The sequence below is a fragment of the Paralichthys olivaceus genome, chromosome 1, assembly GCF_024713975.1.
Source record: "Paralichthys olivaceus isolate ysfri-2021 chromosome 1, ASM2471397v2, whole genome shotgun sequence".
Classification (NCBI taxonomy): domain Eukaryota; kingdom Metazoa; phylum Chordata; class Actinopteri; order Pleuronectiformes; family Paralichthyidae; genus Paralichthys; species Paralichthys olivaceus.
In genome coordinates, this window is record NC_091093.1 from 13,892,815 (window position 1) to 13,905,335 (window position 12,521).

At 40.8% G+C, this 12,521-nt stretch overlaps 1 protein-coding gene across 4 annotated transcripts in view; it reads left to right on the plus strand.

The window, feature by feature from the left end:
• The first annotated feature begins 168 nt into the window (after positions 1 to 168).
• Positions 169 to 12,521, plus strand: part of itsn2b (intersectin 2b) — a 35,262-nt gene continuing 22,909 nt past the window's right edge. For all 4 annotated transcript variants that reach the window (XM_069522304.1, XM_069522307.1, XM_020079972.2 and 1 more), the window contains exons 1-8: positions 169 to 489; positions 8,230 to 8,305; positions 10,332 to 10,424; positions 10,664 to 10,727; positions 10,854 to 11,041; positions 11,249 to 11,470; positions 12,015 to 12,117; positions 12,272 to 12,408. In XM_069522304.1, coding sequence (XP_069378405.1) covers positions 8,299 to 8,305; positions 10,332 to 10,424; positions 10,664 to 10,727; positions 10,854 to 11,041; positions 11,249 to 11,470; positions 12,015 to 12,117; positions 12,272 to 12,408 — 814 coding nt within the window. In that variant the 5' untranslated portion in view covers positions 169 to 489; positions 8,230 to 8,298. The remainder of the gene's footprint in view (positions 490 to 8,229; positions 8,306 to 10,331; positions 10,425 to 10,663; positions 10,728 to 10,853; positions 11,042 to 11,248; positions 11,471 to 12,014; positions 12,118 to 12,271; positions 12,409 to 12,521) is intronic.

A 12,521-nucleotide genomic window follows, 5' to 3' on the forward strand; every position in this document is an offset into this window, starting at 1 on the left:
GTACGAGCTAAAAAAAATTATACAGAACAAACCTTCCAGTGAAATAAACCATTATTTATTTATAGTAGTTAACTGTAATGTTGACAACGCGGTTTCTCAGCCATGTCATCCTTATTGTGATCACCCGTTTTAATACTTTAACATTCAGGAGGAATGTCACAGGAGTTCAGGGACATGACTACATCGACCTGCAGAGAACGACGCGGGGATCTTAAAGTAATACAGGACTTCAAATTAAAATGTGTTTCGTGGAATCATTTCTTCTGTATCCGCCCCATCATCACTCTCGCCCTCGCTCCCTCCTCCCCGGCTCTCCCTCCTCCCTCCCGGGGGACGGTGAGACGTTAACAGCCACACATCACTCGCCGTCAGCCATGTTGTTGGTGTGACACACGGAGCTGTCAGCAACAGGTCCTCGGACCAGCAGCGACGCGAAACTTCAACATTTCTCCAACGTTTTCTCCTGTTTCCGGGCCCCGAACCTTCACGGTGAGTCCGGAGAACCTCGCGGAAGTGTCGGGTGATAACTTTAGAGCCCTGCAAAGTTCAGAAGCTGTGTTTTTATGGGTTGTGGTCACGGAGGTAAGCAAACTGCTCATCTCAGCAAACGAGTTTGATGTTGTTACGCTAATGTTTCTGTGGGTAATTTGACACGTGTTATTTAAAGTATCTGTGTTTTTCTCTGTCTACGTTTGTTTGCGTTATCATCTTTAATTCAGGAATATAAAAAACAAACTGTATAACAGAGGGGAGCTGGTGCTTCTGTCCTGATCCGGGATTAGGTTAGCTAGCTAAGTTATGACTTCATGAGGTGTTAACTTAATGATCGATAGCCAGATGTGGGCTATTGTTTTTTGTTTCTTGGTGTTTGTTTGAGGCGGATTTGCAGGGAAGTCTTCTAAGTTTCCTCTCGGTTCAAACTAGTTGAGCAGGTTGCAGGCAGGTCTCAGGCTGCTGACAAGTGATCAGGGAATGCTACTCTATCAGTTTATCTTGCAGGAAGACAGAGCGAGGTGTGAGGGACACTGTGGTCCTCAATACAGCTGCAGTGCTCCGTCATGTCTTTGCCAATGTAAATGTTTGTTCCATACAGAGTTTTAAGAGCTGACAACAAACCCAGAGCACAAGTATCATTGTTAATACCAGTGACTGTAAGAAACACCCCATCCCAGAGCAGTGTAGTTTCTTTTCCCAAATTATGACCTCTACGAAATTCCCTGTAGCTGTTTTCATATAGTAACTTGAGTACCACTGGTAAGGCACAATAGTCCCCTTAAATCCAACCAAGCTGCACCAAATTTCAATCCCCCACATAAACTTTATTCCCTGAGAAATCATTGAAAATATTAAAGAACACTTACAATGTTAAAGAGAGTGAGAAGATTCCTGATTGGGATCTGCACCTAAATTTAATGGGTTCTATCCAATTTCATGGAAATCTGTTCTGTAGTTTTTGCAGAACCCTGCTACATATCAGACAAACATACAGAACTATAGTGGAGGTAAAGGATGAAATTCCTGGATCCACCCCCTGATCTGGATTTGCACCAAAATTGAATGGGTTCCTCCCTGAACCATACTGCACCCAGCTACCAAGTTTGTGGAAATCTGTGCAGTTGTTTTTGTGTAATCTTGTTTACAAACAAACGGTTTCCAAGTGATTTCATTTGCTGCAGGTCCTGAGTGGAAATTACTCACATTATTTTTGTGTGGTACCTTCAGTCATCTTTCCTCTTTCCTTTAAATTGAAGTTGCACAAAATTGTCCACTCACCAGCATTATCAAGTGGAATATTGATGCCCACTCTGATGCAAATGCTACAGTTAACCAGGTATTGCCCGGCACTGATAAGTTTAACTATTTGTTAAACTTTTACAGCGGAGGTCGGGTTCTTTGAGACCTTTCAGCATTATTAGGACCATGGAGCAATCATGTTAGAATATTTCTTTGAAAGATAAAATGGGGGAGAGATGCAAAGAGGATGGATGTTGTGATACTGTCGGGTCAATTATGTACCATGACAGACTTTTTATTTTTGCCTGCTTCCTTCATTTCTGAATAACTTTCTCTGTCATTTTGTTACTAAACAGTGGCTTAATGTTTTGGTAGAGTCTTTCAACGGGACACTGGCTTTCACTTGTTCAACATGGTTTGAACTCTGTCTGCAAATGTCCACTATGCTAAGTGTCCTTAAAGCAAGAGCCTCAATGTTGTTATTATTACAGTATGAACATCAATAAAGGCTATCAAAAGCTATATTTTCTTGAGATCATCACTACTTCATACATGCCAATGCTCGGAGCAGCATTTGTGACATTACATAAACCTAGACAACCTCTGGATAAGCCCAACACTGAGCTGACAGTATGGTGCAGCAGGTTTATCCAGCCCTTTGACCCTTTTTTAATAACACTCTTCATTAAATCTACAGCCATGACACTGATGAAACACATGCACATACAGTAAATCCACAGTGCAGCAGTAATAAGCCAGTTTGACTCTGAAACAGTTTACTAGTCCTGTCATACCATGATATACATTATTTACAAATCAGGGTGGGTCAAAGCAGACTGAAGGAGGGAGAGGCATGCCTCGCCTCTTCAGAAAGCAAAACACTGCATTGCAAACAGCATGAATCAAAATCTAATCTGACACACTAGTCTGAGCAGCACTTTCTAAATGAGTGAATGCCACTGGTGGATAAGGCGTTTATGGTAACGTGGGTGGATGTGCTGTACTCAAATATCACTTCAAGAAGGCAGCAAGACTGAAGACTCAGCTCTATGGTGGGAGTGAGTGGAAAAGAAAGAACTAAATAAAATTGCAGAAGAGGGGAATGGATGATAAAGCAGATGGATAGTGAAAGGAAAAAGAAAGCAGCATGGGTCATTTTACTGTATATCAAGCCAAACATGCACACACAGGGGGAGAGCTATTAGGGCAGAAACAGAATTGTGGATGGAGTGGATGCCACTGGTGTTAGGTCAGCAAGCGAGGCAGCTGGAAATCAATCATTTCTTAGAACAAGAGGTGGTACTTGTGCAGAGTGGTAATGAGGACAGGCCAAGGTCAAACAACTGACAGGGTATAGATTGAGGGGCAGAACAGAAGAACAGACATGATGATAAACAATAACACATGGAGAGAGAGAGAGCGGAAGATAAATACATCATCAGCAAATGAGGAAAGGGTGGGATTAAGAGAGGAGAAAAGGTTCATTGTAAAAACATCAGCAACTCCTTTCCTCAGTCTCATTCATCTCTGTCTGGTTCTTCATTGTGTTATTTATTACCTTCTGTCAATGAAGAGTAGAGGCTACATGGCAGCAGGGTACCGTACAAAAGGTCCGGATTAAATAGATAATAAGGGATAAACATACATATGCACTGAGTGAGGAGGAGACAGTTTGAAAGACAAGGTTCAAAGCTGCAGTGAAGCAGGTAAGGTCAGGGACAGCCAGGCTATTTATCCAACACTCCTCAGTGTTGTATATACTAACTGATAGACAATGTAGAAGTGAAAATGGTGAGGTCTAACCCAACAAGGCAATGAAAAGAAAGACAACTCTCTGAGGAAGTGGGTTTGGTATTTAGCCACCACTACACAGTCAGACACAGTAGATGAAGAACTACTCTAACATTTGACTTAAGTAAAAGTATAAATCGAAGACCCTTTTAAAAAAATATAAAAAAGCATTTGATCATGTAATGCAATTATTTGTGCAGTGGAGTGGAAATTAAAATACAGATATTCGCTGATATATGTAGTGGAGTAAAAGTGAAAAGTACCAGAAAATAAATCTACTTAAGTAAAGTAAAGACACGTCAAGAGTTTACTTAAGTACAGTAACAAAGTAAATGTACTTTGTCACGTCCCTCCACTGATAATGCATTATGTAATGATTAGCTGAAAATGTATGAGCTGTGTCGATTCTATTTTAGGGCTCTGTAATCAGGCTAATAAATAGAGACCACCCAGGTTTAGTTTGGATCAAAATGTCTTTTTTCAAAGACATAGCAGGAAAAGCACAGTTGTATGTATGTATTCAGAGTCACACCACTGTGTATGCTGGCTCACTAACAATGCTTACTGATACACTTCAATTACACAATCATTGTTAATTGTATTTCTTCGTGCAATTCGGAGCCTGTTTAACTTGTACAGGCCACATTTACACCAGGTATTGCTGTGACACCATGTGGCTGCATTCTATATATGCTTATTATATAGAGGGAGCTGACAGATTTGTTAAGAAACAACATGTTATGTTGTAGCTTCTCACCAGGTTCGTTTAAACTTGAGATGGACCTGAGTGACCTTTCAACTTGTGGGATGTGAGGTAATACTTAGGAGAGAAGAATTTGGACACTTTGGTCACACTCAACCAATTATATTTACACCTGTGGTCTGAGAAATTATGTCAAAATGTCATGATGTCATTATAGTCGTGATGTTGCTCCAGGGCTCAGCGGTGTCCTGTCTATCTTGAATATTTTTTTGTTTCTGAGGTTGTGAAAACTGCAGTGCCCATTATAAAATCATGCAAATCTTTATTTAAAAAATAAACCTTTTGTTTTTGTAAATGTATTATATCAGCGTCCTGCTCCATACTAAAAGACTGTAGTGTACCAGGTTTTCCTGTGGCATAGTTTCTGTATTCCATCCTTGTTTTTGTGTTATTTTTAATAGTTGTTGCATCATTGGTGAAGTAGAAAATTAAGTCCGATTTTAGGCTAGGTGGAGCCCTGTTAGCTGACATTCACCCCGATTCTACCACAGTGGTTTTATTAGAAATACTGAGCATGCTGTATTCATTTTACAGCTCAAGGCCTCTACTGAGACAGAGACCACTTGTGTGTGTTCATGTAAGTGTATGCTGAGGGAAAAATCTGACAGGATTTGCATGATGTTTGCAAAGCTAAAGCTTCGAGTGAAGTCAGTCCCCTGTGCCGGCCTACTCAGTCAGTCAGTTGGCCAATCAGCCGTCCTTTCGGGAACAGCTAGATGCATCTGTCACTTTTACTATGGAAATACTAAACCTTAAATCCAATAATTTATCTATGTGCTATATCTCATGTATTCATTATAATTCATGCAGTGTATCAGAGGTTACACTCCCTAACTAAAGCCTAACTAGAGGAAAGAAAGACATTTTACGTGTGTACTTATACCCCAGTTAAATTAGTACATGTACAAAGGGGGGAAAAAGGCAGGATTAAAAAGAAGGTAGGAAGTGAAAAAGGAAAGAATGATAAAAGAGGCTGGAGGAAAGAGAGACTTGATCCAGGAGGAGAGAGGGACAGTGACAGATGGCAGGCAGTAGATTATTGGCTCTGCCTTGCTCTTCTCTGCCCCCCTGAGAGCATCGACCAGGTCACTTTGAAAAAAACAACACACTCTTCTTCTGTTAGTCTTGCCCACCCATTTCTCATCCCTTCATCTCATTTGCATTCTCTTTCAGAAAGCTCATATCATTAAACAAGGTCAGCCATCATGAATGTTGCATATTAAAAACCTCTCCTTAATCTATAATTCTCTCACTGTTTCTAACCTGAGCTCTGAAGCCATTATATTTTTCTGGGACATCAGAGCTGTCCTGCCACCAAAATCAATGATCACTTCCTGATTCCTGTTGCATGAGCGAATGCTTGTGGCTGTGGGTTACTGGGCAGGAAGTGTTGTGCAAAACGATTGGAATTTCTCTCCTCCTTTTCCTCCTCCGACTTAATCATGTGAGTCTCACTGGCTGATGGGAGAGAGATAAAAACAGAGGAAGCAGGTGTTGGGCAGGACTGTAATGAAGTGAATATGAAAGTATTTGTTTCCACAAGAATGATTTGTTAACCTTTAGGCAAATTAAATATAATATCAGTTTCTAGCATGCGTTAGACTCAGGAAAATAAAAACAAATGCAAATATCAGGATGAGAAAGGTGCATACATGTAAAGATGTAAACTTTGAAAGCATTGTTTTTACCCAGCTGCTTCCCAGAGATCTTTATCGTAGTAAACTGATCACATTAATAAAATTGAGAGAAATCGAAACACAGGAACTTCTATCCTAAACATATTCACTCAAAACTGAATCACTGAAAACCTTGTAGGATGAGGATCCTCCTTCTGCATAGAACTGGTTTGCGCAGCAGTTGCTCAGTTTCCACACTTGTGCATGATTCAACAAGGTTTCAAACATGATGTAACAGATGTTGAAAAAGGCATAACTCTGTGTGACAGAGAGACAGGGAGGAAACCTTTAAGATTTTAGAGTTGGCAATTGTAGTTTCTCTACAACTTTGAACCAGAGTGAAATATCTTGACAGAAGATTGTGTACAGATTGTCAAGATCCCCAGAGGATGGATCTTAAGAACTAAGATGACATCTCCTCCAACACCACAAAACAAAATGTAAATTTTGGTTTATGACTAAATACATAAAAACCTTGACACTCCCTTAAGCCTCACCTGTATTAAAACACTAAACTAACATGGTTAACAGACACTAGCATTTGTGCTTGCGGGACTAAGTATTACCTCACAGAGCTGCTAGTGTGACTATAGCCTCTGAGGACTCCATTTGAACAATCACAGTGCACGACACAAGTGCATTCAGGTCCAACTCCATTTTTGCTTATAGTTCAAAAGGGTTGATTAGTCTCTTAATAAAATAATAGATGTGTTTTGGGTGTAACATGCAATAAAACAATCATTGGGCCATATGTCCCCATTCATTTAAAAGCTAGGTGTGCTTTCACATTGGCAGTTTATAAGTACAGGTGTATTTTAAGCAGTGCACATATGTTGTGTGCACCTGCCTGCGTGTTACTATTTTGATAATGTGAGCTTAAAGCTCCAGTGTGTAAAATTTAGGTAATGGGAACTATTGGCAGAAATGTAATGTAGAATAATCCTCATGATGTTTTCACTCTTTCGTTTCATCTAAATTGAATGAATTGTAGTTTTCTTTACCCCAAAAAAGGCCCTTTATATTTAAATACTTTATATTTACATGGAGTGGCTCCTCTCTACGGAGGCCGTCATGTTTTTACGTTAGTGCAGACTGAACAAACTAAACACTTTTTGAGTTTTTATGACAATAAAAGGCTATTACAGTTTTTTTTTTCATGTTTGGAAGGAGAGGGTGAGGTGAGGGGTGTTCAGCTGCAACATGCAATTTCAACACTCGATATCTCTAAATTCTACACATTGTACCTTTAAATTAACATTGTACTGTGACACTGACTCTAGATCAGCTTTTGGTTGGTCAAAAGTATAATTTCCTTCTGCAGCTTCAACATGACAATGCACCAGACCACTCCTCATTTTAAGACCAACAGAGCAATGAGTGCACAGATGGGGGCAAGTGGATTTGCTGTTTAAACAACGTGAGAAGTGGGCAGATAAATGTCAACTGCCTCAGCCTGAAACCAGCAAAGGCACTTGTGTTGCGCATGGCACCACTTTGTACCATGTGTAAGAAGGTCTTTTTTTACTAGTCATTTGGTAGTTGACAAGCTCAAAGCTTCACAGTGACTCAATGACAACACAAAGTACTTTACCAAAATGTTTTTTTCGAGGTTACTCATTATAGATGATCGTTGGGGGCATTTCTTTTGTCATAAATTATTACAATTAAAAATCACTGTTGATCAATGCTCAAGATATGTGAAACTTTGTATTATAGTCTTGTCAAACCATCTTGAGTTTTTTATCTGCAGATGATCACTCTATGTGCCTTCTGTCTATGATAACCAGTTTAGGATGTTTTTTAAAATTTGCTGAAGGATAAAAAAAAACAGCCTGTGCCTGTTGGAGCTTGAGCCAAATCTGAACCAAAATGGTACTGAACAGAGAAAATGACAGTGTGAATGTCGTCTTTTGAAGATTTCAGCCAAGCCTGTGCAGTATGTGTTGCACTGATCTATGGCCACTACAGAGCCAGTGTGGATGCTATTGGAACAAGTCCCAGAGGTTTAAAAGGTTTGGGACGTGGCCAGAGTGCTACTGACTGAAGAGAACAGGAAGAGCCCTGTTGGACTCTGCTGACGGACCACAATCTCCCCCTCTCTCTCTCTCACACAAGCATACTCTCACTCTCTCTCTCTCTCCCTCTCCCCAAGTCCCTCTTTCTGTCTCTTACTCTTTTTTTTCTCACCCCTCTCTCTGAGCCATGGCTGTCCTGTGTTAGCTGCAGTATTGACTGATGACTGCACTGTGACTGTGTGTTTTGCAGATGGCTGCGAGCAGTAGCTGAGATCGCCACCGGGAGTTCCCCCTCTGTCTGTCTCTGCCACCTGCAAATATGAATGGTAAGACCACTGCTGTGTGTGTGTATGTGTGATTTAAGGAAAGCATGCAATACCGTTGTTGAATAAGACGATGATATGCCAGCCGAGCGCGCCATCTCTTCCAGCCCTCCATATATTGACTAAGTTTACAGAGTGTGTTGTGTGTTGTGTGTTGTGTGTTGTGTGTGTGTGTTGTGTGTGTGTGTGGTGTGTGTGGTGTGTGTGGTGTGTGTGGTGTGTGTGTGTGTGTGTGTGTGTGTGTGTGTGTGTGTGTGTGTGTGTGTGTGTGTGTGTGTGTGTGTGTGTGTGTGTGTGTGGGGCAATGAGCAAGCAGCTAAAGAATGCACTACTCTCTAGAAAGTTTAACTTGTTAAGAAAAGTCTCGATCATTATATGATGATCATTCTTGATATTGTGGTGTCATTTCAAACAAATCAGCATTTGAATTTTGAGGTTCTGGGACTATCATAGATAAGCTACACAATTATTTTATTTAATCAACCACTCGTAGTGATGAATCTGACCCGGGACAAACGTGATCACTAGTCATTTCTACAGTAGAATTTAGTCAGGAGGAAGCAGAGCGAGATTTGAAGGAGCCGCCTTGCAGTTCTCTTTATCTCTCTATTCTCTTCTTATTCTCTTGTTACCCATTAATTATCTGAATGTCTTTAATTTATCATCTAGGGCAGCAGGGCCCCATCTGATTGGCCAAATATATCGACATGCAGAGCAGAATTACAGTGTAATAATAATTCCCCTCATCCAGTATCATTCCTGTGTAATTACAATGTTTGTCACAGTCACTTTAAATCTGCTCACTTTGGACGAACACGGACAGTAATCTGAATCTATCTATATATATATATATATGATTTAATCACTCATCTGCAATGGCCCTTCTTTGAACTGCTTACTTTTAATGCAGTCTATGCTCAGTGTGGTCATTATGAAGTTGACTCATGGCCAGCTTGTTTATGGTGTCAGGGCAAACACCAATGGGTAGTTTGCTCTCATGCACATCAGAGCCTGGATGACATGTACGTAGAAAGTGATAAACTGACTATTTACTGTATCTGCTGATGTGACTGTGCAGTACACACTGATGTGTAGTTAGCCTTGGCTGGGTAAATAGTAGTAAACATGTGAGTGTGTTCCGCTCTACTGTCTGAACAACCACAGGCAGCACCAAGTTTTATTATCACTTTCATTATCGTGTGTGTGTGTGTGTGTGTGTGTGTGTGTGTGTGTGTGTGTGTGTGTGTGTGTGTGTGTGTGTGTGTGTGTGTGTGGTTAGAGGGATAGTTCACCCAAAAATAAAAATGCACTCATTATCCACTCACCACTATGATGATGGAGGGGTGGGTGAAAGTGTTTGAACCAAAACAAAAAAGTGTTTGCTCCAAAACATTTTTGGAGTTTCAAGGGTGAACAGCTTTGCAGCCAAATCCAATACAACTGAAATAACTGGGGGTGCACTTGTTCAAACCAACATTCAAAGCAGGCTAACAGTGGACTTTAAGGCTATAAACATGGTGTAAGTGACACTGTTTGGAGTCGAACTTGAACGTCAGGGCTTCCGAACACATTGGTGAAACCACAGGAGCAGTATGGAGGCATTATATGCTTTTTTTTCTGTTGTTTTTTTACACATAAAGAAGATTTCCCCCGGTTACTTCAATTGTATTTGATTTGACTGCAAAAACTGTTTACCTCTGAAACAGTCTTTGTTTTGTGGACTCAAACACTTCACCCACCCCTCCATCTGCATAGTAGTGAGTAGTTAATAATGGGTGAATTATCCCTTTAAGCTGCAAGTCATAAAGTTATTCCTTACTCCTTTTTTATCATGTAAATTGTGTTCTTGTTTGCCTTGCTCAGGCAAATATTTTTAGCCCGTAAACTGAAAAAAGTTACTCACTTATATGGTATTTTTACTGAAACTCCTTTGAGCAGATTACCTTGATATTCATTTAGTTTTAATGGCTGTTTTCTACATCTGATGCTTTTGATTTATCAGTGCCTATGACTTCTTTTTCCTCTCTAGGTGGTCTAAGCATATGGGCAGTCACTCCTGGGGAGAGGGACAAACATGATCAGAAGTTTGACACCCTCTCCCCAACAATGGGCTATGTCTCAGGTACACACCGAAACACACTCATGGACTGTTGGTGCATCATGTCCACAGTAATTGCCCTGCTAGTATATTTACATGAGACATCTACTTGTGCCACAAATAAGACTCATGTAATTACAGAACTTCAGTAGCTATGAAATAAACGCAAATGTTGACATGCTCAGAAGATCAGGCAGATCCAAGCACAAACATGCTGTACCTCACTAGTTTTTCTTTTTCCCCCACTCTGTGTATTTCTGTAGGGGAGCAGGCAAGGAAGTTTTTCCTCCAGTCAGGGCTACCTGCTTCAGTTTTGGCCGAGATATGGTGAGAAACACACGGCTACACATTCACATTTTTAGAACGACGGATACTCTGGGAATATTCACTGAAATCTTTGTTTGGATAGATAAACACTGTTTTCTCACTCTCTGTTTTCCATCCGTCTCTCAGGTCTTTGGCTGATATGAACAAAGATGGGAAGATGGACAGGTTGGAGTTTTCCATTGCTATGAAGCTCATAAAGCTAAAACTCCAGGGTACGCCGCTCCCTTCAGCACTGCCAATCATCATGAAGCAGCCCCCAGTGTCTGTTCAAGGCCTCAATAACCCCACCTCATCCATGACCAACCCCGCCTATGGTACAGTATTACTAAGTATATAAGAATGTTGGGTAGTTAGGAACCCAAATGCTTTTTAAATTGTCTACAATGTGAACTTTGGCTATAAAAGTGTATGCAAATAAATCTCCTTTCAGGATTTTCTGCTGTTAATTGGCTAATCTAATATGTGTAAATGCATATTGACCACTGTGTCATCTAATGCTTATACTCGTGTGTGTATCCTAGGTAACATGTCCATGATGCCTGGGACAAACCTTAGCATGTTAACCTCTATCTCCTTGGCAACCCCTGGACTCTCACCTTTGACACCAATGACAGGCCTCACCCCTTTGGTTCCTACGGCAACTGGCCTGAGCCCTCTCATAGCCTCCACCATGGGAAATGTCACACTGCCAAATGGCACCATGGGAATTCTCCATCCAATCCCAACTGGACCTTTGGCAACTGGTACACATGATTCTCATTTCTATCTCATTTCTATCTATTTCCTCTCCTCTTTTTATCTCTGCTAATGTTTATCTGTCAATACCCTGAAAGAAAAGTCATCAGGAGCCTGTGCAGTATGATTGAATACATCCATCTGTCTTTTACTTTTTTCTTACTTCATGCTTATTTTTTTGTTTCTACTGAGGAGGAATGTCCTGCTCTGAGAATAAATATTATTTGTTTGCAGTGAAGTGCCAACAATGAAATATGTCTTCAGTTTTCAGGGGGAACCAGGAGAAATGAACTGTATTCTGGTTTTGCAGTGTTAGGTCTCTCTCATTTCCATATAAATAGTGTCCCTGACCTTGACAATTTTACTACAGGGAGTGCATGACAGTATTACTGAGCCTCTGCAGGGCTCCTTTACCTTCTCCTCAAACATTGAAAAAGTATACATGTTTGGAGGAAATAGTTCATAATTGTGATTTGGTGGTAAGTCCTAAAAATGTTGCAAAGAACTGTTTAATGTTTGTAATTGAAACATGCTTGTGCTTTGTGTTTTTAGGTCTTCCTCTATCTGTGTCCAACTACTCCTCTCCGCTAGGAATGTCCTCTTCTCCTGCTGGTATAAACAAGGCCCCATCACTGCTGGACCTGGGATCCAGCAGGTAAAACACACACTCGCACGACACTTGGAAGAGCTATCAGTCTGCATCTTGCTCAAGATGTAAATCCCTTTAAATGCACACAAAGGCAAAAACACTTTCCTGTAGTTTGTTTCACTTTGTTTGTATTTTAATTTTGTCACTGTTTGTCCTTCAGCTCCGCTTCCTCGTCCCCATCTGTGATGTCACCTATGGTTGCTGGTCCCAGTGACTGGGCCGTGCCACATGCCTCTAGACTTAAATACAGACAGCAGTTCAACAGTCTGGATAAACAGATGACTGGATACCTCACTGGTACGGGGTGTGTGTGCTTGCAGTGTGTGTCTGCAGAGTGTGTATGTGCACTGTATATTACACAAAACAAAACTATGCGTGAAATGCAGGCGTGGACATTCAGGAACAGTCGC